Below are 27,220 nucleotides of genomic sequence, written 5' to 3'. Positions count from 1 at the left end.
AGAGGAAAGGAACAAACAAATCAAATATTTAAGAATGTTAACGGATAGAAAATTCACCATAAATGACTGAGAAAAAAATGAAGCAAACGGATCAAGATGAACAATTAGCAAAAGGTAACAATTAAAGAAAGGAGAAGGGGAACTGATCATATCGCCCCAAATAGTTTTTGAAAAATCCTTTTGGTTTACATCTTAGTTTCTCCGTTAAGTTGGGGATGTACATCTAGAAATATTTTTCTTAACATCATAAAGACAATTAGAATACAAGTTTCACAAAGTAGGGATTAATCTTACTTATACGATAGCGTGTTATTTGTTTGTAAAATCTGCAATTGTTTTACCATTCTTTAAGTTTCGAGGGATGCTCTGAATATATGTTCTACATTGAAACGTAAGTGGATTAATAAAATAAAATGTGGAAATTTTTTAATGAACATGAAGAGCTGCTTTTCCATCTTACAGATCGCGATATATTTATTTACACAACTGTCATTTGTGAAATGATGGAATGTATTTATTTCTATATCTGTACCGGTGAGGAAATCCCCACTGGATCATTTCCAGGAACCAGTCAAGTACTTAAATTAGTTTGTCAAACCCAAAACACCCGTTGGGAATTGCTGATTGAAAATTTAAATGGAAATCGAGACCATCACAAGGTATTGGAACAAATATACCCGCTGAGGTTTCGGGGTTGTTACTGATTTATTTCTATCACTGAGTAATCTATTTTAAACAGGGTGAAACTACAAATCTAATGATAAGAGTCTGGGTTGGAGAAGGAACAGATGAAAGTATCAAATTTAATTACACTGATTCCACAAACACTGCACACCACATCCCTTAAACATTGTTAACTGTTTCTACATAAAACTGGAGAGGGTGTAAATACAAAGTAACAGAACAAAAAGCTCATTAATGTATCAAATTTAATTTTGATATTGTTGCACAAACACTGAACATCCCATCGCTAAAACACTGTCCCGATCTAAAATCAGTCGGCAGGACCCTGAGACACAGTGAAAATGCTGTGATTTCAACCTGGTTCAAAACACGCAGCCTTCTGATGTGGAGTCAGACGCGACTGTTCTTGCACCAGGCCCACAACAAGCGGCTGGAGCCGGATCCATTGGAGGGCGATCGGTGCAGACTGCCGCCGCGGCTCTCGGAATGTGAGAGGCGGAAAGAGGAGCAGCCTGACCGCCTCAACCACAGCACAGGATCCCCGCTCTCCGTCATGTTGCATAACTGACTCTGTGGCGCAATGGACAGCGTGTTGGACTTCTATTTTGTGGTTGGCGGAGACATTCAAAGGTTGTGGGTTCGATTCCCACCAGAGTTGGGTTTTAGTTCACGGATCGGGAGATGGGAAGTGAAATTTTGATGCAGGATCATTCATGTCCGTCAAGGACGGGAAACTGCCCCCGACACTTCATCTTACACAAGTGGCTCCAGTCACACCCGGATTTATGATTATTAATCCACTCTGAGCTGGATTGGCGAAACTCTCTCAAGGAGGAGGCTCATCAGCTGCTCAGACCGAAAGTCAATCTGCTGGACTTCCGGCTCTGTCAGACTGAATGTTCCTTCAGACAGGTTTCTCACTGGACACATGCATCCTGCTGCCGTGTGAGCATTGGTGCTGGAGGGGGAGAATTCTTGCTTGTAGTAATTCTATTCCTGTAAAACTAGCTCCTGAAGTGTAGGTTGGAAAGTATCCTGGCTGAGCGGTCGAAGGCGCTGGTTTAAAACTCCAGTTAAATCCCACGATTTGTAGATGGATCAAAATCATAGTTTGTGTCTCCAAAACCGCAGCCTCCCTCCTGTAAACAAGTCATACTGAACATCTCATCTGCGATTGCAACAGCGTAATCCGGAGGAACCACATGGCAATTCAAATAAGATGCATTTTGGAACAAACTACTTATACCTTCAACTCCGGTCGAAATGTTCACAAGCAAAAGGATTGTTTGATCTCGGTGAGACTCGAATTAACAACCTCGGTATTTCCCGACCCTGTCCTGTCAGATCAGGACCGCGCACTGACCGATTGCGCCGCTGGAGCCCGGTCACTCTGATCACCTGTCCCGCTCTGCTGGAAAGAATATTAAGCTGAGAGGCCCGAACCTGTGGAAACGTGTCCAGTCACTGTGATGAAACTAATATCTGCACTTCCACTTTCAGCTTCTTTCACATCCTCTGCTCCATCGCACGACAATCGGGTTTTCTGCGAACAGATCAAAATGCACATTGCCAGAAATTCTATCAGTTGTGAGATTTGAACCCAGCGCCCACGCAGTGATTGGATTTATTGTCTTAAAGCAGTGAGCTCCGTTCACACAACGCCTTGACAATCTTTCACACTTTGTTTAATGCCCAAATAAATAAATTGGAGCTAATTGACCGCATTTACCCCGTGCTGGGGTTGTTCTCCTTCGAGCAGAGAAGGTTCAGAGGAGATTTGATCGAAGTGTTCAAAGTCATGAAGGGTTCAGATAAAGTTAATAAAGAGGAGCTGTTCTCATTGGCGGAAGTGTCGAGAACCAGAGGGCACAGATTTGAGGTGATTGGCAAAAGAACCAAAGGCGACATGAGGAAAATCTTTTTACGCAGCGAATGGTTATGATCTGCAATGCGCTGCCTGAAAGGGTGGTGGAAGCAGATTCAATCGTGGCTTTTAAAAAGGAATTTGATAAATACTTGAAGGGGAAAATGCAGGGCCACGGGGAAAGGGACGGGGAATGGGACCAATGGGATTGGTCTTACAAAAGGCAGGTAAGGGATTGATGGGTTGAATGGCCTCCTTCTGTGGTGTGTTCATTCTGTGATAAATATTATTTTACACACAGTGAACAGACCATCCCTGAAAGACTCCCCCGCGATAAAACAGAGTGACACTGAAACGTTGCGAAAATGCAATGACCCCGACGTGATTCGAACACGCATCCTTCTGATCTGGAGTCAGACGCGCTACCGTTGCGCCACGAGGTCCATAGTGAGCAGCTGGAGCCGGATCCATAGGAGGGAGATCGGTACCGACCGCCACAGGGACTCGAAGAGGCGGAAGCAGCAGCAGCACCGCAGGAGCCCCGCTCTCCAATCCAGCCGTTCCCAGCGGAGAGCTGCCAGTCCCGGCCTGAGCCCTGTCTGGGAGCCGCCTGCCATTCAGTCTTTACAGAACGGGACCGATCCAGTTTCAGCTCACACACAAGCTCAGGAATCCCACTCCTGACAGGTTCACTTATTTAAACCTTGTTTAGATTCAGTGAATTGGGATTTAATTCAATCCTCATCTGCCCGCCGCTCTGTCAGTTCAGGACTTTATTTAAACCGATACTTGGAGCTCTGTTTCACAGGGTGCCGGCTGTTAAAGCATTTCTCAGTCCCACCACGAACACTTTTTGCTGCTAACTTCTGCTTGATACAAAGTTCCCAGGAACTAGGCAATTTCTCCTGGGTACTGAGTTCGAGTTAAGGAACAATAGAGATGCGATTACACTACTTGGTGTATTCTATGGGCCAACAGCCAGTGGGACGGATATAGAGGAGCAAATTTGCAGGGAAATTACAGAGAGGTGCAAAAGCCATAAAATAGTAATAACCGGGAATTTCAACTATCCTAATATAGACTGGGATAACAATAATATAAGGCACAAAGAAGGTGAGGAATTTTTGAAATGTGTTCAGGATAACTTTCTCGACCAGTACGTTTCTGGCCCACTGAGGAAGGAGGCATTGCTGGACTTGGTGCAAGGGAATGAGGCGGGCCAAGTGGAGCAAGTGTCAGTGGGGGAGCATTTAGGGAGCAGCGATCAGTATCATAAGGAATGGAATAGCTATGGAAATGGACACTGTCCACTCTAAAGTAAAAGTACTCAATTGGAGGAGGGTCAATTTCAGTGGGATGAGAACAGATCTGGCCCCGGTAAATTGGAATTAAAGATTGTCAGGTAAATTATAATTGAGCAGTGGGCGGCTTTTAAAAAGATGATTTGGGTACAGAGAAGGTACATTCCAACGAGGTAGAAAGGTAGGGCAACTAAAGCCAGAGCTCCCTGGATAATAAGAGAGATAGAGAGTAAGATGAAGCGGGGAAAAGTGGCCTATGACAGGTGTCAGGTTGATAACACAAGTGCCAACCAGAGAGACTATAGAAAGTTCAGAGGGGAAGTGAAAAAGGAAATAAGAGGGGCAAAGAGAGAGTATAAGAATCGCGGAAAACATAAAAGGGAATCAAAAAGTCTTCTACAGACATGTTAACAGTAAACGGGTAGTAAGAGGAGGGGCGGGGACGATTCGGGACCATAAAGGAGATCTACTCATGGAGGCAGTGGGCATGGCCTGAGGTACTAAATGAGTACTTCGCATTGTTCTTTACCAAGGAAGAAGATGCTGCCAGATTCTCGATAAAGGAAGATATAGTTAAGATACTGGATGGGCTAAAAAATGAGAAAGAAGAGGTACTAGAAAGGCTTGCTGTACTTAAAATAGATAAGTCACCTGATCCAGATGGGATGCACCCGAGGATGCTGAGGGAAGTAAAGGGGGAGATTGCACAGGTACTGGCCATAATCTTCCAGACATCCTTCGATATGGGGATGGTGCCGGAAGACTGGAGAATCGCAAATGTTACAACCTTGTTCAAAAAAAGGGTGTAAAGATAAACCCAGCAACTATAGGCCAGTCAGTTTAACCTCGGTGATGGGGAAAGTTTTGGAAATGATAATCCGGGACAGAATTAACAGTCACTTGGACGAGTGTGGATTGCTCAGGGAATTCCAGCACGGATTTGTTAAAGGCAAATCGTGTTTAACCAACTTGATAGAGTAGTTTGATGAGGTAACAGAGAGGGTAGATGAGGTCAATGCAGTTGACGTGGTGTATATGGACTTTCAAAAAGCGTTTGATAAAGTGCCACGTGGTAGGCTTGCTATCAAGATTGCAGCCCATGGAATAAAGGGTGCAATAGCAATATGGATGCAGCACTGGCTAAATGACAGGAAACAGAGAGTTGTGGTGAATGGTTGTTTTTCGGACTGGAGGGAGGTGGGCAATGGTGTTCCATAGGGGTCGGTGCTGGGACCACTACTTTTCTTGATATATATTAATGACTTGGACTTGGGAGTAAAGGGTACAATATCAAAATTTGCAGATGACACAAAACTTGGAAGGGTAGAGAACAGTGAGGTGGGGCAGGACTGGCAGCTCAATGTTCCAGGGTACAGATGCTATAGGAAAGATAGAGCAGGAGGTAAGAGAGGAGGGGGAGTTGCGTTCTTGATTAGGGAGAACATCACGGCAGTCGTGAGAGGGGATATATCCGAGGGTTCGCCCACTGAGTCTATATGGGTAGAACTGAAAAATAAGAAGGGAGAGATCGCTTTGATAGGATTGTACTACAGACCCCCAAATAGTCAACGGGAAATTGAGGAGCAAATATGTAAGGAGATTACAGACAGCTGCAAGAAAAATAGGGTGGTAATAGTAGGGGACTTTAACTTTCCCAACATTGACTGGGACAGCCATAGCATTAGGGGCTTGGATGGAGAGAAATTTGTTGAGTGTATTCAGGAGGAATTTCTCATTCAGTATGTGGATGGCCCGACTAGAGAGGGGGCAAAACTTGACCTCCTCTTGGGAAATAAGGAAGGGCAGGTGACAGAAGTGTTAGTGAGGGATCACTTTGGGACCAGTGATCATAATTCCATTAGTTTTAAGATAGCTATGGAGAAGGATAGGTCTGGCCCAAAAGTTAAAATTCTAAATTGGGGAAAGGCCAATTTTGATGGTATTAGACTGGAACCTTCAGAAGTTGATTGGGAGAGTCTGTTGGCAGGCAAAGGGACGTCTGGTAAGTGGGAGGCTTTCAAAAGTGTGTTAACCAGGGTTCAGGGTAAGCACATTCCTTATAAAGTGAAGGGCAAGGCTGGTAGAAGTAGGGAACCTTGGATGACTCGGGAGATTGAGGCCCTTGTCAAAAAGAAGAAGGAGGCATATTGCATGCATAGGCAGCTGGGATCAAGTGGATCCCTTGAAGAGTATAGAGATTGCCGGAGCAGAGTTAAGAGAGAAATCAGGAGGGCAAAAAGGGGACATGAGATTGCTTTGGCAGATAAGGCAAAGGAGAATCCAAAGAGCTTCTACAAATACATAAAGGGCAAAAGAGTAACTAGGGAGAGAGTAGGGCCTCTTAAGGATCAACAAGGTCATCTATGTGCGGAACCACAAGAGATGGGTGAGATCCTGAATGAATATTTCACATCGGTATTTACGGTTGAGAAAGGCATGGATGTTAGGGAACTTGTTGAAATAAATAGTGATGTCTTGAGGAGTGTACATATTACAGAGAGGGAGGTGCTGGAAGTCTTAACGCGCATCAAGGTAGATAAATCTCCGGGACCTGATGAAATGTATCCCAGGACGTTATGGGAGGTTAGGGAGGAAATTGCGGGTCCCCTAGCAGAGATATTTGAATCATCCACCACTACAGGTGAGGTGCCTGAAGATTGGAGGGTAGCAAATGTTGTGCCTTTGTTTAAGAAGGGCGGCAGGGAAAAGCCTGGGAACGACAGACCGGTGAGCCTGACATCTGTAGTGGGTAAGTTGTTAGAGGGTATTCTGAGGGACAGGATCTACAGGCATTTGGAGAGGCAGGGACTAATCAGGAACAGTCAGCATGGTTTTGTGAGAGGAAAATCATGTCTCACGAATTTGATTGAGTTTTTTGAAGGGGTAACCAAGAAGATAGATGAGGGCTGTGCAGTGGACGTGGTCTACATAGACTTCAGCAAAGCCTTTGACAAGGTACCGCATGGTAGGTTGTGACATAAGGTTAAATCTCATGGCATCCAAGGTGAGGTAGCGAATTGGATACAAAATTGGCTTGACGACAGAAGACAGAGGGTGGTTGTAGAGGGTTGTTTTTCAAACTGGATGCCTGTGTCCAGCGGTGTGCCTCAGGGATCGGTGCTGGGTCCGCTGTTATTTGTTATTTATATTAATGATTTGGATGAGAATTTAGGAGGCATGGTTAGTAAGTTTGCAGATGACACCAAGATTGGTGGCATTGTGGACAGTGAAGAAGGTTATCTAGGATTGCAACAGGATCTTGATAAATTGGGTCAGTGGGCCGATGAATGGCAGATGGAGTTTAATTTAGATAAATGTGAGGTGATGCATTTTGGTAGATTGAATCGGGCCAGGACCTACTCCGTTAATGGTAGGGCGTTGGGGAAAGTTATAGAACAAAGAGATCTAGGAGTACAGGTTCATAGCTCCTTGAAAGTGGAGTCACAGGTGGATAGGGTGGTGAAGAAGGCATTCGGCATGCTTGGTTTCATTGGTCAGAACATTGAATGCAGGAGTTGGGATGTCTTGTTGAAGTTGTACAGAGCATTGGTGAGGCCACACTTGGAGTACTGTGTACAGTTCTGGTCACCCTATTATAGAAAGGATATTATTAAACTAGAAAGAGTGCAGGAAATATTTACTCGGATGCTACCGGGACTTGATGGTTTGACTTACAGGGAGAGGTTAGACAGACTGGGACTTTTTTCCCTGGAGAGTAGGAGGTTAAGGGGTGATCTTATAGAAGTCTATAAAATAATGAGGGGCATAGATAAGGTAGATAGTCAAAATCTTTTCCCAAAGGTAGGGGAGTCTATAACGAGGGGGCATAGATTTAAGGTGAGAGGGGAGAGATACAAAAGGGTCCAGAGGGGCAATTTTTTCACTCAAAGGGTGGTGAGTGTCTGGAACGAGCTGCCAGAGGCAGTAGTCGAGGCGGGTACAATTTTGTCTTTTAAAAAGCATTTGGACAGTTACATGGGTAAGATGGGTATAGAGGGATATGGGCCAAGTGCAGGAAATTGGGACTAGCTTGGTGGTATAAACTGGGCGACATGGACATGTTGGGCCAAAGGGCCTGTTTCCATGTTGTAACTTCTATGATTCTATGGTTCTATATGATAGACTTGAAGAGGATATGGATTCGCCGGTGGCATGGACAGACACGTGGCAGATGAAGTTTAACACGGAAAAATGCGAGGTGATGCATTTCGGGAGGAAAAACGAGGAGAGGCAATATAAACTAGAGGGCACAATTCTGAAAGGGTCAGAGGAACAGAGGGATCTTGGGGTATATGTGCAGAAATCCTTGAAAGTAGCAGGGCAGGTTGAGAAAGCGGTTTAAAAAGCAGACGGGGTCCTGGGCTTTATGAAGAGGGCATACATTAGAAAACAAGGAAGTCATGATGAACCTTCATAAAACACTATTTCGGCCACAAATGAAGTATTGTGTCCCGTTCTGGGCAGTGCACTTTTGGAAGGATGTGAAGGCCTTGAGAGGGTGCAGAGGAGATTTACTGGAATGATTCCAGGGATGAGGGACTTAAATTACGTGGATAGACTGAAGAAGCTGGGATTGTTCTCCTTGGAACTGAGAAGGCTGAGAGGAGATTTGACAGACATATTCAAAATCATGAAGGGCCTTGACAGAGTAGATAGAGTGAAACTGTTCCCATTGGCGGAACGGACATGAACCAAAGGGCATAGATTTAAGGTGATTGGCAAAAGAACCAAAGGTGACATGAGTAAGAACTTCTTTACACAGCGAGTGGTTGGAATCTTTGATTTTTGTGCATTTCATGTGATGAAATTTCATTATTTTACAAACTGTATCTGAAGAGTGGGATTAAAAGTTCAGTGTTTTTGACGCCAGGAATCTGGTGCAGCCGTTGTTAAATTTATCAAAGCAGGCAATTGTCGCCATTTATCACAAGAACGCCCTAACTGGTTATGCGATCAAGATGAAAGTAACGCAACGAGGGACAATTGATACAACACGAAAGGTATCGGGCTATGACAAAAATCCCCACCGTTTTGCTTTTCCAACATAAAGCGTGCGCCATTTATTCTCTGAACATAGAAACAGTCTGGTCTCGCTCACTACAGAAATCTCCATGTCACAGCGAATTCGCCTTTCAGGATCTTGTCTGTCAAGATGAATTGTGATTTCCGTGAAGCCAATGTTCCATTCCTTTATAAGTTTCATGTGCCTGCTCTCCGATCACAAGGTTTTTTTTAGTCCACAGGGTAAATGGTGGAATATCAGCCCTGCTCAGCCGGCAATGATCACGGTACATTTTCTTGCAGACAAAACACACATTGAAACCCTGGAACTTTGAGGCGATGAATCCTGAGGAAAAATAAAATAAGGGCTCGAATCAATCTAACCAATAGCACCATCGAGACAAGTGAAGAGGTCACCTGCGAAACCAGTAATTCACTGAGCTAAACCTTGAGGCTGCAGTGACCAATAGAACAGCTGTCCACTGTCAGTTTACTTTTACAAAATGAATGGTTGAAACTTGCAGGAGTGAAAATCCTACGAGCCGGTCTTCACTCTTAAACCAGCAACTGTGAAGTTAAGAGAAACGTGCCGGAGAAATACTCGATTTCAGCGCGGTGACACTGGGCCAGAGTAAAGCTCAGTTAATATGATCGCCGAGTGGCGAGAGGGTGGATTTGGAATTCCTGAGCGACCGCACTGCGCATTTTCCAGATCTGCTTGGAGCACCAATCCCTTCAATTCATCACTTACAGGGACAATTCGATTCTTGGTTTCTTTTCCCTGAACTTGACGAGATCTTAAAAATTGAAAGCGACCAATATCAGAGCTAACCTCGTCACCGACATGCTCACAGACACAGAGCGGCCAAACTCTGCTTCAGTGAGATGAAAGCCCAGAGCGGTTTCAAGGTCGAATGCGATTGCAAGCAAAGCTCGTTCAATGAAAGTGCAGGTCATTGAGGTGCCTTTAAAGTCCTGATTGTTTGAACTGAACTTCTTCCGAAAGCGCTTGAGATTCAGGTGGAGTGATTTGGGGATTTATTTTTCCTCTTTGCAAAAGTTTGAACCGCACATCGAGATCAAAAGTCTAGGGTTAAATTAGGGCTTCTCCAGGGTATGACCCTCGAATCGAGAATTATCCCCCAACCTCAACGAGCCCAGAAACAAGAACGTGTCACGGACACATTCTATGAGAGGGCTGTCTGTATAATGAAAAGGCATTTTTGAAGAGACTTCCTGATCAGTTCTGTGTTGGCTCCTGAACAAAACACAAACACCGCACTGTGCGTTTTTCCGTCTAAAATTCACGAAACACCACGAATTAAACAAAGGGAGTTGAACCCAGGATCTCTTGTTTACTGAACAAGCGCTTTAACCAACTAAGCCACGGAGCCAAGTCATGGCACTGTTTCCCACCTCCTCTCATTAATATCTATCAGCTACACGTCACATTCTGTTGTGGGTTCAGACTGTTTGATCTTTGTCCATTTCGCTTGCCCGTTTCCCTGTGAATCCCGATAGTGACTGCGTTTCAAGCTGTGTTTATCTTTCTGTGTCCATCAGTGCTTTGATACACGAATGAATATTTGTGCTTGTGTTTGTTACTTGAAATAAATTTGGGATGGACAATTCTCGCTCTGACACTGAAGAACTAATTGAGCAAATTTCACAGTGAAGAGTTGTTTATTGTGGTGCTGAAACTAAAAAAAAAATCGTAAAAGGTGCAAAGAGGGAAACGAGAAAAACTAGTGAGTGAAATTAAGGACAACTTTCAAGGTTTTTACATGTACATTAAGAGAAAGAAGGGTGACTAAGAGTAATGTGGGCCCCTTAAAGACAAATGGAGGTGATATTGTAATTGAAAAATCAGGAAATAGCAGCCTTTTTTGACACTCACAGAAAAGCATGAGGATAATGTACCAGAGACACGAGGAAAACTGAAAATAAATCAAGGGGATTCAGTGTAAGTAAAATAATGGTATTGGAGAAAACAATTAGACTAAAGATAAACAAATCTCCAGGACCTGATGGTGACCATCCCAGGGGACTAAGGGGAACAGGTGAGGAAATTGTACATGCTTCAGTCATGATCGTTCAAAACTCTCTTGATTCAGGAATTGTTCCATGGATTGAAAAATTTCAAATGTCATTCCATTATATAGGAAGGGTAGGAGAGATAAAGCAGGAAATTATAGACCTATTAGTCTGACGTCTGTTGTGGGGAAGTTACCAGTATCCGTTATTAGGGAAAGAATGACTGAGCACTTGGATAATCCTGAATTGATCAGAGAGAGCCAGCATGGATTTGTAAAGTGTTAGTCAAGTCTAACGAAACTAGTTGACCTTTTTGAAGATGTAACTAATGTGGTAAATGATGGAGTGTCCATGGGGGTTATGTGTATATTGACTTCCAGAGGCATTCGATAAGGTTTAACATCAGAGACTGTTAACAGAAATGAGAACATGTGGAATTCAAAGCAACCCATTGACATGGGGAGGGAGTTGATTTGGAGTTGGGGACAGAGAGTAGGGTTAATAGGTATGTACTCAAATTGACAGGATTTGATTAGTGGTGTCCCCCAGGGATCTGCATAAATGAGGCAGATAAAGGAATAGAGAGCGGTATATCCAGGTTTGTCGACGACACCAAGTTTGGCGCAGTGAGTAGTGTAGATGGGAGCATTAAGTTATAAAAGGAAATTGATAGATTCAGTGAGTTGGTAAAACTGTGTCAGATGGAGCTTACAGAGAATTACATCGAATGTACATCACAGAAACAGGCAATTCGGCCCAACGAGACTATACCGGTGTTTATGCTGCAGACGAGCCTCCTCCAACCCCTCTTCATCTAACCCGATGAGCAAACCCGAATATTCCTTTCTCCTCCATGTGTTTATCTCGCTTCACCGTAAATGCATCCATGCGATTCGCCTTAACTACTCCGTGTGGGAGCGAGCTGCACATTCTAACGCCTCTCTGGATAAATATGTTTCTCTTGAATGCCAGATTGGATTTATTGATGACTATTATATTCATGACCCCAAGTTTTGATGTCCCCACTCCCAAAAGTACAAACACCTTATCTACATCTGACCTATCAAACCCTTGCATAATCTTAAAGTCCTGTATCAGGTCACCCTCAGCCTTCTCTTTTCGAAACAAAAGAGCCCCAGAGTGTTCAAAGTTTCAATCTGGGGAAGTGTGAGGCCATCCACTTTGGCCCGAAGCAAGATAAATCAGAGTATTTTCAAAATGGTGAGAAGCCAGGAACTGTGGGTGAGCAGAGATACTTCGGGAAATCAGGAAGAGTTGGCAGACAGGTGCAAAAAATAATTAAAATGGCTAATGGAATGTCGGCCTTTATCTCAAGGGAGCTGGAATTCAAAAGGGTGGAATTTATGTTACAATTCTATAAACTCTGTTGAGGCCACATTCAGAGTACGGCATTCAGTCCTGGGCACCAGACCTCAGGAAGGATATATTGGCCTTGCAGGAGGTGCAGCGCAGAAAGACCAGAATGATACCGGGGCTAAAATGGTTACATTATGAGGACAGGTTGCATGGACAAGGTTTGTATTTCCTCGTGTATAGAGGATTAAGTGGTGATGTAATTCAGGTGTTGAAGGTGATTCAATGATCCAATGGTGGGTGTGTGAGTTGGTGCTGAATCGGTCCCCTTCAGTGAAGAGAGGGTCAGCGGGCGCCTGACAGACACGGCTCGGAACGGGACTCGCTTCTCTCCGGCGGCAGCGGCTGGTTTAGAGAGATCTCTCTGTCTGCTGCTGTTACTCCGCCTCCCGCACTCTGGGAGAACCGCGGAGGTCGGTCCTCATTTTTCTCTTATGGATCCGGCTCCATCCGTTTACTGTTCACGGGAGTGCATCTGATACCAAGTCAGTCAGAAGCGGGTGCAAATCACAACATCGGCACAGGCCCAAGGACTGGGGACTGGTTTGATATTGGGTCCTTTTTAAGGGACCGGCTGTAGAATGTTTGTATAATAATAATGATCAGAAGTAACTTTGAAACAATGAAGTTTTTTTCAGTTATTTCCCATTTCCACCCTCACCAGTTTTATACAGTAACAGGTAACAATGTTTGAGGGATGTGATGTCCAGTGTTGGTGGAATCAGTGTAATTTAACTTGATACATTGAAGAATCTCTTGTCTATCCCAGGCTCTGACCTGAGGTTTAGACCCTCAACTAGTTTAAAATCGGTCACTCACTGATATAAATAAACCAGTAACAATCCTGAAACCTCAGCGGGGATATTTGTTCCGATACTTAATGACGGTCCCAATTTCCACTGAAATTCTCAATCAGCAAATCCCAGAGGCTGTTTCGGGTTTGACAAACTGTGAAACAGATTGTTTTAAAAGCCGGAAAGAGGGAAAAACTGGTGGTTGACATGAAGTGTTATACATTATCTCTTTCTGTTTCAGATTTACAATTTCTCTTTGTGTGTTACTGACAGGAGAGGCTATAACGGAGCCCAGTGACTGGGTAACGAGCTGCACTGAGTCATTGGCCTGTGTTACAGACCGGCTCGTTGGACCTGCTCATTTCATGAACTCGCTGGTGTCTCAGCACGTGTGATGACTGAGTGAATCCCTTCCCACACACGGAGCAGGTGAACAGTCTCTCAACCAATGGGCATGCGTTGATGTGTCAGCAGTTCATTTCTACTTTTAAAGCTCTTCTCACAGTCACTGCATTAAAAGGTCACTCAATAGTGTCAACAAGTTAATGTTTCAGAAGGTGGGATGATCGAGTGAATCTCTTCCCACACACGGAGCAGGTGAACAGTCTCTCCCCAGTGTGAGTGCGTCGATGTCTCAGCAGTTCGTTTCTGATTTTAAATCTCTTCCCACAGTCGGAACATTTAATGGTCACTCAGTGTGAACTCGCTGGTGTTTCAGAAGCTGTGATGACCGAATGAATCTCTTCTTACACACGGAGCAGGAGAACGGCCTCTCCTCTGTGTGAACTCGCTGGTGTGTCAGCAGGGTCGATAACTGAGTGAATCCCTTCCCACACACTGAGCAGGTGAACGGCCTCTCCCCAGTGTGAACTCGGTGGTGTGTCAGCAGGGTCGATGACTGAGTGAATCCCTTCCCACACACTGAGCAGGTGAACGGCCTCTCCCCAGTGTGAACACGGTGGTGTGTCAGCAGGGTCGATGACTGAGTGAATCCCTTCCCACACACTGAGCAGGTGAACAGCCTCTCCCCAGTGTGAACTCGCTGGTGTGACAGAAAGTGTGATGACCGAGTGAATCCCTTCCCACACACGGAGCAGGTGAACGGCCTCTCCGCACTGTGAGTACGATGGTGTCTCAACAGTTCAATATTGCTTTTAAACCTCTTCGCACAGTCAGAACATTTAAAAGGTCTCTCATCAGAGTGAACTCGCTGGTGTGTCAGCAGGGTGGATGACTGAGTGAATCTATTCCCACACACGGAGCAGGTGAACGGCCTCTCCGCACTGTGAGTACGATGGTGTCTCAACAGTTCAATATTGCTTTTAAACCTCTTCTCACAGTCAGAACATTTAATAGGTCTCTCCCCAGAGTGAACTCGCTGGTGTGTCAGGAGACCGGATGACTGAGCGAATCCCTTCCCACACACGGAGCAGGTGAATGGCCTCTCCCCAGTGTGACGGCGTCGATGAGTTTCCAGCTCTGAAGGGTAACTGAATCCCTTCCCACAGTCCCCACATTTCCACGGTTTCTCCGTGGTCCGGGTGTCCTTGTGTCTCTCCAGGTTGGACGATCAGTTGAAACCTCGTCCACACACAGAACACGTGTACGGTTTCTCCCCGCTGTGAATGGTGCGATGTTTTTTCTGCCTGTGTAACTGGTGAAAGCTCTTTCCACAGTCAGTGCACTGGAACACTCTCACTCGGGTGTGTGTGTCTCGGTGCTTTCCCACTCACACTGATGTTTGAAATCTTCTCCCACAGATAGAACAGACAAACATTTCTCCTTCCACATTCAAAGGCCGATGATATTCAGGTCCTGATGAATCGAGTGACTCTGTCAGATCTTGACGTGATCTTTGGTTTGAGTTTCCCTCTGCAAATCCTCCCCTGTAAAAGGAGTTTATAAAAGTTATCACTGTAAGTACAGGATAGAAATTCAGATCAGATAACTCGACTTTCTGTGGAACATTATTTCCTCTCTCATTACTCAAAGCTGAAAATCCCCGTCCCACACACTCTCCCTCCACCCTGTGCTGGAATCCAAACCCATCGCATCATCTTTCAGTGGCCCTAAACCATGAGTGAAAGGGTGAGAGAGAGTGTGAGAGCGTGAGTGTGAGTACAGCAGTGGGCTCGGTGTGGAGAATGAAGTGGGGCAGGTGGAGCATGTTTCAGTGGGGCAGCAGTCATCATAATCTCATTTGGTTTAGAACAGTTATGGAAAAGGACAGGGGACAGTCAAATGTGAAAATTCTTAACTGGAGGAGGGCTAATTCCAGTGAGTTAAAAAGGGATCTTGTCCGTGTGGATTGGAATCAAAAATTGGCAGGCAGAACAGTAATTGAACAGTGGGAGGCCTTCAAGGAGGAGTTGGTTTGGGTGCAGAGTAGACAGATTCCCACGATGAGGAAAGGAACGGCATCCAAAGCTAGAGCTCCCTGGATGACTGAAGATATAGAGATCACCATGTCTCCATCATTTACAGACGCTCCCTGACCGTTCACCATTTCTCCTTCATTTACAGACTCTCCCCGACCGATCACCATTTCTCCTTCATTTACAGACGCTCCCTGACCGTTCACCATTTCTCCTTAATTTACAGACGCTCCCCGACCGATCACCATTTCTCCATCATTTACAGATGCTCCCTGACCGATCACCATTTCTCCTTCATTTACAGACGCTCCCTGACCGTTCACCATTTCTCCTTCATTTACAGACGCTCCCTGACCGATCACCATTTCTCCTTCATTTGCAGACTCTCCCCAACCGATCACCATTTCTCCTTCATTTACAGACTCTCCCCGACCGATCACCATTTCTCCATCATTTACAGATGCTCCCTGACCGTTCAACATTTCTCCTTCATTTACAGACGCTCCCTGACCGATCACCATTTCTCCTTCATTGACAGACTCTCCCCGACCGATCACCATTTCTCCTTCATTTACAGACTCTCCCCGACCGATCACCATTTCTCCTTCATTTGCAGACGCTCCCCAACCGATCACCATTTCTCCTTCATTTACAGACGTGCCCTGACCGTTCACCATTTCTCCTTCATTTACAGACGCTCCCCGACCGATCACCATTTCTCCATCATTTACAGATGCTCCCTGACCGTTCACCAGTTCTCCTTCATTTACAGACGCTCCCTGACCGATCACCAGTTCTCCTTCATTTACAGACGCTCCCTGACCGATCCCCATTTCTCCTTCATTTACAGACTCTCCCCGACCGATCACCATTTCTCCATCATTTACAGATGCTCCCTGACCGTTCACCATTTCTCCTTCATTTACAGACGCTCCCTGACCGATCACCAGTTCTCCTTGATTTACAGACGCTCCCTGACCGATCACCATTTCTCCTTCATTTACAGACGCTCCCTGACCGATCACCATTTCTCCTTCATTTACAGACGCTCCCTGACCGATCACCATTTCTCCTTCATTTTCAGACGCTCCCTGACCGATCCCCATTTCCCCTTCATTTCCCGGCGGGTAGTGAGGGGGGGATAATGTTCACTGTTTTATATTCGGGTCTGGGGCCGCACTCGGGGTTTGTAAAGCCTGAGCCTGGGCCTGAGCCCGGACCCGGGCCCCGGGGTTTATTGAGCCTCTTGCTCCGATCCTCTGACCTGCACCGAACGCGCTCCTCCCGCAGCCTCGACTGGCCGCGCATGCTCAGGACACACTGACCGATTATGAGTCACTACTGCGCCTGCGCACTGGGCTCCACTGATTCAGATAGGGCACAATCCGCACCGCGCTGCATGCTGGGTGCTGCAGCCGCCATTGATGATCTTAATATCTGGACGAGAAGCAAAGACATTGGAAGCAGGGAGAGTGAGTTTGGACCAAGGATAATAAAATAAACTGAAACCCCAGCTCTTTGTGCCATTTGAACCGGCACAAACACACTGCGTAGATGCTCCAGAAAATATTTTTTACGGTAACCTTTATTAATTTCGTTTTCTTAAATGTTGCAAGTGACGGGTTCAATTAATGTAAGGAATCTTACAACACCAGGTTATCGTCCAACAATTTTATTTTAAAATCACAAGCTTTCGGAGATTATCTCCTTCGCCAGGTGAGCAGTGAATGAGGTTCTCAAATCGCATATCTTGTATTCGGCTGGGACACCATCACACCAATCAAAGGTGTCGTTGGTGTTCAGACAGATTAGCCACGGAAAACAGTCGGTCCCAGTACACTGAATACACATTGTGTCAAATTACACAGACAGAGAGAAAGAGACCCGAAAGGCAGAGAGAGAGAGAATATTAAAAACAGATAAGTTTTTTTCCCCCCTTGCTGGTGGGGTAACGTGTAGCGTGACATGAACCCAAGATCCCGGTTGAGGCCGTCCTCATGGGTGCGGAACTTGGCTATCAATTTCTGCTCGACGATTTTGCGTCGTCGTGTGTCTCGAAGGCCGCCTTGGAGAACGCTTACCCGAAGATCGGTGGCTGAATGTCCTTGACTGCTAAAGTGTTCCCCGACTGGGAGGGAACCCTCCTGTCTGGCGATTGTTGTGCGGTGTCCGTTCTTCCGTTGTCGCAGTGTCTGCATGGTCTCGCCAATGTACCATGCTCCGGGGCATCCTTTCCTGCAACGTATGAGGTAGACAACGTTGGCCGAGTCACAGGAGTATGAACCATGTACCTGGTGGGTGGTGTCCTCTCGTGTGATGGTGGTATCCGTGTCGATGATCTGGCGTGTCTTGCAGAGGTTGCCGTGGCAGGGTTGTGTGGTGTCGTGGACGCTGTTCTCCAGTGTACTGGGACGTGCTGTTCACCGTGACTGGCCTGTTTGAACAACAACGACATCTTTTGATTGGTGTGATGCTGTCCCAGCCTAATAGAAGATATGCGATTTGAGAACCTTCCACTCATTCACCTGACGAAGGGGATAATCTCCGAAAGCTTGTGATTTTAAAATAAAATTGTTGGACTATAACCTGGTGTTGTACGATTCCTTACATTGGACTCTGCACGTCGGGAGAGAGAGGGAGAGAGAGAGAGGGGCTCATCAAACAGGTTGGAGGAGTGGATTCAATCTGCACTAAGATCACTTCACTGAAGGCAGCCCTCCCTCTTCCTTTCACCTTGCTGCCCCGAGCACCGTTTCCCTGCTCCTGGGTCACTGCTGCTCCGAGTCTGGCCTTTGGTTGATGCCTGGGGTCACTCCCTCCCCCGAATCCCCATCCTGGATCCTCTCTCGCTAAACAGCTCAGGTGAGAGCAGGGACATGGCAGGCCTTTCATGGGAGCGTCACTCTGTCCACAACTGACACCATGTCCCTTCCTAACAGGTCAATCCCATCACCTAGAATCTTACAGCACAGGAGGCCTCTCGGCCCATCGTGCCTGTGCTGGCTCTTTGAAAGAGCTGTCCCATTAGTCCCACTCCCCTGCCCTTTCCCCATGGCCCTGCAAATGTTTCCTTTCAGTGATTATCCAATTCCCTTTTGAAAGTTATTATTAAATCTGCTTCCACTGCCCTTTCAGGCAGCTCATTCCAAATCATAACTCGCTGCGGAAAATAAAACCCTCATCGCCATCTGGTTCTTTTGCCAATTACCTTAAATCTGTGTCCTCTGGTTACCAACCCTTCTGCCAATGGAAATAGTTTCTCCTTATTTAATCTATTAAAACCCTTCATAATTTTGAACACCTCTATTAAATCTCCCCGTAACCTTCTCTGCTCTAAAGAGAACAATCCCAGTTTCTCGACATAACTGAAATCCCTCATCCCTGGTACCATTCTAGTAAATCTCCTCTGCACCCTCTCCAAGGCCTTGACATCCTTCCTAAAGTGTGGTGCCCAGAATTGGACACAATACTCCAGCTGAGGCCTAACCAGTGTTTTAGAAAGGTTTAGTATAACTTCCTTGCTTTCGTACTCGATGCCTCTATTAATAAAGCCCAGGATCCTGGATGCTTTTTTTCTTAAAACAGCCTTCTCAATTTGTCACCTTCAAGGATTTGTGTCTGTGCACTCCCCAGGTCTCTCTGTTCCTGCATTCCCTTTAAAATTGTACCATTTAGTTTTGTTGCCTCTCCTCATTCTTCCTACCAAAATGTATCACTTCCCACTTCTCTGCGTTAAATTTCATCAGCCATGTGTCTGCCCATTCCACCAGTCTATGTCCTCCTGAAGTCTGTTACTATCCTCCACATTGTTTACTACATTTCCAAGTTTCGTATCATCTGCAAAGTTTGAAATACCCTGAATACCCAAGTGCAAGTCATTAATATATATCAAAAAGAGCAGTGGTCCTAATACTGACCCCTGGGGAACACCACTGTATATTTCCCTCCAGTCTGAAAAACAACCGTTCACCACGACTCTCTGTCCCTTAGCCAATTTTGTAACCATGCAGCCACTGTCCCTTTAATCCCAGGGGCTTCAAATGATCCCTTCTGTCTCTGGACCCCGTTTATACCGTCCTTCCCCAAAAACTTATTCCACAACTCTGCCCTCTGGTGTAGAAAGGTCCCAGCCCTCTGACTCCAACTCCCTGGTTTAGATGAGTGGAGGCCTCCAGCCCATGGAGCACCCCATCTAACGGCCCATGAAAGGACTCTGTGTTTTCCCTCCGCTCCCCTACTGAGAGCCTCCCCTCCGGGTGTTCCATCCTGCCCACACTCGCCCCAGTTTGTACACACGTTCCCTTATCCTGCAGTCAAACTTGGAATGAAAATATGCAGAATCTTATCTGCCTCGACAAGGCCCCCTTGTCAGAAGATGGTGGGTTCGAGCCCCACCCCAGAGACTCGAGCACCTAATCCAGGCCGACACTCCCAGTGCAGTACTGAGGGAGTGCCACACTGTCTGAGGTGCCGTCTTTCCGATGAGACGTTAAACTGAGTCCCTGCCTGCCCCTCTCAGGTGGATGTAAAAGATCCCACGGCCACTAATGGGAGAAGAGCAGAATTCTCCCCTGGGTGTTCTGGCCAATATTTATCCCTCAACCAACGCCACTAAAACACAGATTATCTGGTCATTATCACAACGCTGTTTGTGGGATCTTGCTGTGCACAAGTTGGCTGCCCGTTTCCTAAATTGCAACAGTGACTACACTTCAAAATAGTACATTACTGGCTATAAAGTGCTCAGGGACGTCCCGAGGTCGTGGAAGGGGCGAAATAAATGTACGTTTTTAAAAAAAAACTAAGTCCCTTTGACACTGGGGATCAGTCCTGCAGTCCTTTTAACCCCTGGCCCCTGGTACCCAAGCCCTAGACCACCCCTCTTTACTCCGAGGGCTAGTGGAGGGCAGTTGGGGCAAGGGATGCTTTGCCACAAAGTGCCTGAAGCAGAGCCCACTGCATCTTTCACAGGACGACTGGATCACCGTATGAAGCTGAGGGTCGTGCTATGGGGGAGAGAAGGGGAGAGGGGCTTATGTGCCGGGAGGTGGAGGGAGCTAAAACCCACAAACTTCTGACTCGGAGGGGTGAGTGACGCTGACCGAGGAACGAGACAGGGTCCCCGAGACCGAGAGCAGTAAGTGGAGAAGGGGCGGGTGTTGCAGACTGAAGCCTGTGCTGGGTGCTCCTACCATTGGTGTCCCTCATCTCTTCCTCTCGCTGCTTCATGTCGGCAAAGTCATTGACGATCGACTCTGACAGATCCTCCAATCGTCGCAGCTCCACCTCAAGTGGCTTCAGCTTCTCCGCCTTGGCGATCTGGGCAGGGAGAGAGAGAGAGAGAGAGACGGTCTGTAAGATCGGACAAAGATGTAGTAAATCCATTGTTGACTTGAGAGACCCACACTACAGAAAGGATATTGAAGCACCGGAGGCAGTGCGGGAAGGATTTACAAGGACGTTACCGGAATTGAGTGGATGCGGACGTGCCCGTCACGATAGATTGAGCAGGCTGGGGCTCTTTTCTCTGTAAAAGACTAAAAGGAGACCCGATAGAGGTATTGAAAATTAGGATTGGTGAATGTGGAGAAACTGCTTCCACTGGTGGGGGAGACCAGAACAAGGGGGCCGAAATATAAGAGAGGCACGAAAAGATCAAGTAAAGAATTCAGGAGGAATTTCTTTACAGAGAGTGGTGAGAATGTGGAACTCGCTGCTACACAGAGTGGTTGAGGTGAATAGTATTTAAGGGGAGGCTTGATGCGTATATGAGGGAGAAAGGAATAGAGGGATATGGGGGCAGAGTGGGAGGAGGCTCGTGTGGAGGATAAACACCAGCATGAAGCCACTGGGCCGAATGGCCTGTTTCTCTGCTGTAGATTCTACATTACCGCAGGGAAGGGGATAGAAAGCACGGGCACTCACATCTTCATAGTTCTTGGCTTCAACTCCATGTTTGGTGTTGAGAATAATCAGCTGGTCAGGAACTCGAAAATGGCCTGAGAACAAGAAAACACCAAGCTTAGGACCGGCCCCCACCGACACCCCGTGTGGGACCCGCGCCCCCGCCGACATTACTGCTCCATGGTCATGGAACTGCGCACTCCCACAGGGGCCCCTGAACCCCCAAACCCATGGGGACTCAGCATTCCCACACGGGTCCCTGAACCCCCAAACCCACAGGGACTCCGCACTCCGACACGGGACCCTGAACCCCCTGGCTTCTGTGATGGTGGGGATACCGGGAGGAGGCCGAGATGGATTATCCACTCGGCAATTCTGGCTGAAGATGGTTGCAAACGCTTCAGCCTTGTCTTTTGCACTCACGTGCTGGACTCTGCCATCACTGAGGATGGGGATGTTTACAGAGCCTCCTCCTCCCGTTAGTTGTTTAATTGTCCACCACCATTCACGACTGGATGTGGCAGGACTGCAGAGCTTTGATCTGATCCGTTGGTTGTGGAATCGCTTAGCTCTGTCTATAGCATGTTGCTTCTGCTGTTTACCATGCATGTAGTCCTGAGTTGTAGCTTCACCAGATTGGCACCTCATTTTTAGATACGTCTGGTGCTGCTCCTGGCATGCTCTTCTACACTCCTCATTGAACCAGGGTTGATCCCCTGGCTTGTTGGTAATGGTGGAGTGAGGAAAATGTCGGGCCATGAGGTTACAGATTGTGCTGGAGTACAATTCTGCTGCTGCTGCTGATGGCCCACAGCGCCTCATGGATGCCCAGTTTTGAGCTGCTAGATCTGTTCTGAATCTATCCCATTTAGCACGGTGGTAGTGCCACACAACACGTTGGATGGTGTCCTCAGTGTGAAGACGGGACTTCGTCTCCACGAGGACTGTGCGGTGGTCACTCTTACCAATACTGTCATGGACGGATGCATCTGCGACAGGTAGATTTGTGAGGGCAAAGTCAAGTCGGTTTTTCCCTTGTGTTGGTTTGCTCATCACCTGCCGCAGGCCCAGTCTGGCAGCTATGTTGCTAACAGTCCTTTTATACTTGTTTTAACTGTATGATTCACTTGTTTTATTCCTTATGCTAGCTGCACTTGTGTATTTGGGCAACAGACCTACCAGACCACATCTAGAATACTGTGTGCAGTTTTGGTCTCCTTATTTAAGGACATAATTGCTTTGGAGGCGGTTCAGAGAAGGTTCACTCGACTGATTCCTGGGATGAGGGGGTTATCTTATGAGGAAAGGTTGGACAAGTTGGGCCTGTGTTACACTGGAGTTTAGAAGAATGAGAGGTGATCTTATTGAAACATATAAGATCGTGAGGAGACTAGAAGGGGCAGATGCTGAGAGGATGTTTCCCCTTGTGGGAGAGACAAGAACTCGGGGACCACAGTTTAAAAATAAATGGTCTCCCATTTAAGACGGAGATGAGGAGAAACTTTTTCTCTCAGAGGGTGGTGAGTCTGTGGAACTCTCTTCCCCAGAGAGCGGTGGAGGCAGGGTCAGTGAATATTTTTAAGGCTGAGTTAGATCGATTCCTGATTAACAGGGGAGTCAAAGGTTATAGCAGGTGGATGGGAAAGTAGGGTTGAGGTCATAATTAGATCAGCCATGATCTTATCAAATGGCAGAGGGGCCGAATGGCCTACTCCTGCTCTTAATTCGTAGGTTCTGATGCTGTTTTTCTCACTTCTTAAAAATATCACACTTGTTTTTCATCACTGCTGTATTATTTTTTAATCAGTTATTTTATTATTTCCTGTATTTTTTGATGAACCTGAAGTATTTATATTACCCGTGACACTATTTGTGACCTGGACTTTGTTCTCATCCCTTTTTCTTATCAGTGAGCTATTTTCCCTTTTATTATTATTTCTGCCCGAGCCCTCCCCGTACCCCAGGACCCCCCCCTCGGACTCACTCACCCGGGGGCAGGCGGCTCTCGAAGCAGATCTCGAACATGTCGTAGTCGTCAGTGGTGAAGGCGAATTTGCCCTTAGTCGCCTCCTCCTTAGAGTACAGGATGTGGCCGGAGGAGTCCGTCACCTGGGGGAGGGGAAACAGAGAGGTTACACCCTGGCTCCAGCCCGGAACTGTCCCCCAACAGCTCCCTCCCCACACCACCCTCCCAATGGTGGAAAGGTACAAAAAGATCATTAAAAAGGATAATGGAACGTTGGCCTTTATCTCGAGGGCTGGAATACAAAGAGGTGGAAGTTATATTACAGCTGGACAGAGCTCTGGTCAGACCCCATCTGGAGACACTGCGTCCAGTTCTGGGCACCGTCCCCTCAGGAAGGACATATCGGCCTTGGAGGGGGTGCAGTGCAGATTCACCAGAATAACACCGGGGCTAAAAGGGTTAAATTACGAGGACAGGTTGCAGAGACGAGTCTTGTATTCCCTCGAGTGTCGAAGATTAAGGGGTGATCGAATCGAGGGGTTTAAGATGATTAAAGGATTTGATGGGGTCGATAGAGAGAAACTATTTCTCTGGTGGGGGGAGTCCAGAACAAGGGGAATAATCTTAAAATTAGAGCCCGGCCGTTCAGGGGTGATGTCAGGAAGCATTTCTTCACACAAAGGGAGTGGGAATCTGGAACTCTCTCCCCCGGAAAAGGGGGAGGCCGGGGGTCAATTGAAAATTTCAAAACTGAGATTGATGGATTTTTGTTGGGTGAGGGGATTAAAGGGAATGGAACCAAGGGGGGAAATGGAGTGAAATACAAATCAGACATGGTCGGACTGAATGGGGGACATGGTCGGACTGAATGGGGGACAAGCTCCTCCCCCCCTCCCCCCCTCTCTCTCTCCCCCCTCCCCCCCCTCTCTCTCCCCCCCTCCCCCCCCTCTCTCTCCCCCCCTCCCTCTCTCCCCCCCTCCCTCTCTCCCCCCCTCTCTCTCTCCCCCCCTCTCTCTCTCCCCCCCTCTCTCTCTCCCCCCTCTCTCTCTCCCCCCTCCCCCCCTCTCTCTCTCCCCCCTCCCCCCTCTCTCTCTCCCCCCTCCCCCTCTCTCTCTCCCCCCTCCCCTCTCTCTCTCCCCCCCTCCCCCTCCCCCCTCCCCCCCCTCCCCATCCCCCCCTCCCCCTCCCCCCTCCCCTCCTCTCTCTCCCCCCCTCCCTCTCCCCCTCCCCCCCTCTCTCGCCCCCCCTCTCTCCCCCCCCCTCTCGCCCCCCCTCTCTCCCCCCCCCTCTCTCCCCCCCCCTCTCTCTCTCTCTCCCTCCCTCTCTCTCTCTCTCCCTCCTCTCTCTCCCCCTCCCTCCCCTCTCTCTCTCCCCCTCCCTCCCCTCCCCCCTCTCCCCCCTCTCCCTCCCTCCCTCCCCCCTCTCCCTCCCCTCCCCCTCTCCCCCTCCCTCCCCTCCCCCCTCTCCCCCCTCTCCCTCCCTCCCTCCCCTCCCCCCTCTCCCTCCCCCTCCCCCTCCCCTCCCCCTCCCCTCCCCCTCCCCTCCCCCTCCCCTCCCCCCTCTCTCTCACTCTCCCCCCCTTCCCTCCCCCTCTCCCCCCCTTCCCCTCCCCCCTCTCCCCCCTTCCCCTCCCCCCTCTCCTCCCTCCCCCCTCTCTCTCACTCTCCCTCCCCTCCCCCCTCTCTCTCACTCTCCCCCCCTTCCCCTCCCTCCCTCTACCTCCCTCCCTCTCCCTCCTCTCTCCCCCTCTCTCTCCCCTCCCTCCCTCCCTCCCTCCTCCCCCCCCCCCCCCTCTCCCCCCCCCCTCCCCCCCCTCCCTCCCCTCCCTCCCCTCCCCCCCTCCCTCCTCTCTCTCTCCCCCCTCCCTCCCTCCCCCCCCTCCCTCCCCCTCCCCTCCCCCCCTCCCTCCCCCTCCCCTCCCCCCCTCCCTCCTCTCTCTCTCCCCCCTCCCTCCCCTCCCCCCCCTCCCCCCCCTCCTCTCTCTCTCCCCCCTCCCTCCCCTCCCCCCCCTCCCCCCCTCCTCTCTCTCTCCCCCCCTCCCCCCCCTCCTCTCTCTCTCCCCCCCTCCCCCCCCCTCCCCTCCCCCCCCTCCCTCCTCTCTCTCTCCCCCCCTCCCCTCCCCCTCCCTCTCTCCCCCCCTCCCCTCCCCCTCCCCCCCCCCCTCCCCTCCCCCCCCCCCCTCCCTCCCTCTCCCTCCCTCTCCCCCTCCCCCTCCCCCCCCCTCCCTCCTCCTCCCCCCCCCTCCCCTCCTCCCCCCCCCTCCCTCCCCTCCCCCCCCTCCCTCCCCTCCCCTCTCCCTCCCTCCCCCTCCCCTCTCTCCCCCTCCCCCCTCCTCCCCCCCTCTCCCCTCCTCCCCCCCTCCTCCCCTCTCTCCCCCTCCTCCCCTCCCCTCTCTCCCTCCCTCCCTCCCCCCCCTCCCTCTCCCTCCCTCCCCCCCCCTCCCTCTCTCTCCTCCCCCCCCCTCCCTCTCTCTCCTCCCCCCCCCTCCCTCTCTCTCCTCCCCCCCCCTCCCTCTCTCTCCTCCCCCCTCGAGGTGGGGGCGGGCGGCCGGCTGTTCGCTCAGCTCGGACTCTCCGCTCACCAGCCTGTCCTTGTGGATCTCCTCCCGCAGACACTTCCTGGCGTTGGACGGCAGCTGGAAGGAGATGGCGCCGGCGGCCAGCAGCTGGTTCAGGGCGGCGAGGAAGGAGGTAAGGGCCTGAGGCCGGGGACTGGGAGTCGGGGAGGGGCCTGAGGCCGGGGACTGGGAGTCGGGGAGGGGCCTGGGGCCGGGGACTGGGAGTCGGGGAGGGGCCTGAGGCCGGGGACTGGGAGTCGGGGAGGGGCCTGAGGCCGGGGACTGGGAGTCGGGGAGGGGCCTGAGAGTCGGGGAGGGCCTGAGGCCGGGGACTGGGAGTCGGGGAGGGGCCTGAGGCCGGGGACTGGGAGTCGGGGCCTGAGGCCGCTCTCGGGTCGCTCGGTTCCTGCGCGGTTTCCAGGGGCAACGGATTCCGGGCCCGGGCCCAGGCCCAGCGACCGTTACTATGGGCGGCCTGGTATTATGGGATGGAGGGAGAGGCCTGTCCGCTCGCGGGAATCGGGTAAATCACCAGGGAGAGAATCGGAAACTCTCCCCGCCCCTCGACCCCTCTCTCCCCCCCCCCCCCCCCTCGACCCCTCTCTCTCCCCCCCCCCCCTCGACCCCTCTCTCCCCCCCCCCCCCTCGACCCCTCTCTCCCCCCCCCCCCCCCTCGACCCCTCTCTCCCCCCCCCCCCCCCCTCGACCCCTCTCTCCCCCCCCCCCTCGACCCCTCTCTCCCCCCCCCCCCCCCCTCGACCCCTCTCTCCCCCCCCCCCCCCCCTCGACCCCTCTCTCCCCCCCCCCCCCCCTCGACCCCTCTCTCTCCCCCCCCCCCCCCTCGACCCCTCTCTCTCCCCCCCCCCCCCTCGACCCCTCTCTCTCCCCCCCCCCCTCCCTCGACCCCTCTCTCTCCCCCCCCCCTCGACCCCTCTCTCCCCCCCCCCCCCCCTCGACCCCTCTCTCCCCCCCCTCGACCCCTCTCTCCCCCCCCCCCTCGACCCCTCTCTCCCCCCCCCCCCCCCCCCCCTCGACCCCTCTCTCCCCCCCCCCCCCCTCGACCCCTCGACCCCTCTCTCCCCCCCCCCCCCCCCCTCGACCCCTCTCTCCCCCCCCCCCCCCCTCGACCCCTCTCTCCCCCCCCCCCCCCCCCTCGACCCCTCTCTCCCCCCCCCCCCCCCTCGACCCCTCTCTCCCCCCCCCCCCCCCCCGACCCCTCTCTCCCCCCCCCCCCCCCCCCCCCCGACCCCTCTCTCCCCCCCCCCCCCCCCCCGACCCCTCTCTCCCCGAATTTGAAAAGTACTCGGGCCCGTGTGTGTCTCAGAGAGAGAGAGAGGGGGGAGGGGAGGGGGAGGGGGGGGGGAGG

At 49.9% G+C, this 27,220-nt stretch overlaps 1 protein-coding gene and 2 non-coding genes across 3 annotated transcripts; 1 reads left to right on the top strand and 2 right to left on the bottom strand.

Annotated features, from left to right (window-relative positions):
• The first annotated feature begins 1,250 nt into the window (after positions 1-1,250).
• Positions 1,251-1,342, top strand: trnar-ucu (transfer RNA arginine (anticodon UCU)). Its single transcript is given in 2 exon segments — positions 1,251-1,287; positions 1,307-1,342. It is a non-coding gene; the product is annotated as a tRNA-Arg (tRNA).
• Positions 1,343-2,919: 1,577 nt separating this feature from the next.
• Positions 2,920-2,991, bottom strand: trnaw-cca (transfer RNA tryptophan (anticodon CCA)). The gene has a single exon. It is a non-coding gene; the product is annotated as a tRNA-Trp (tRNA).
• Positions 2,992-12,871: 9,880 nt separating this feature from the next.
• LOC137319286 (zinc finger protein 436-like) lies at positions 12,872-25,995 on the bottom strand (the record flags this gene model as incomplete). The annotated part of the gene is made up of 4 exons (XM_067981573.1): positions 12,872-14,604; positions 21,353-21,426; positions 23,320-23,440; positions 25,879-25,995. Coding segments are annotated over 4 exons (1,176 nt in total), but the record flags the coding sequence as incomplete, so codon positions are not given.
• Positions 25,996-27,220: the final 1,225 nt, after the last annotated feature.

The sequence above is a fragment of the Heptranchias perlo genome, unplaced genomic scaffold (assembly GCF_035084215.1).
Source record: "Heptranchias perlo isolate sHepPer1 unplaced genomic scaffold, sHepPer1.hap1 HAP1_SCAFFOLD_799, whole genome shotgun sequence".
Taxonomy (NCBI): Eukaryota; Metazoa; Chordata; class Chondrichthyes; order Hexanchiformes; family Hexanchidae; genus Heptranchias; species Heptranchias perlo.
Note: the sequence above shows the minus strand (reverse complement) of the source record. Positions and strands in the feature narration are given on the sequence as shown.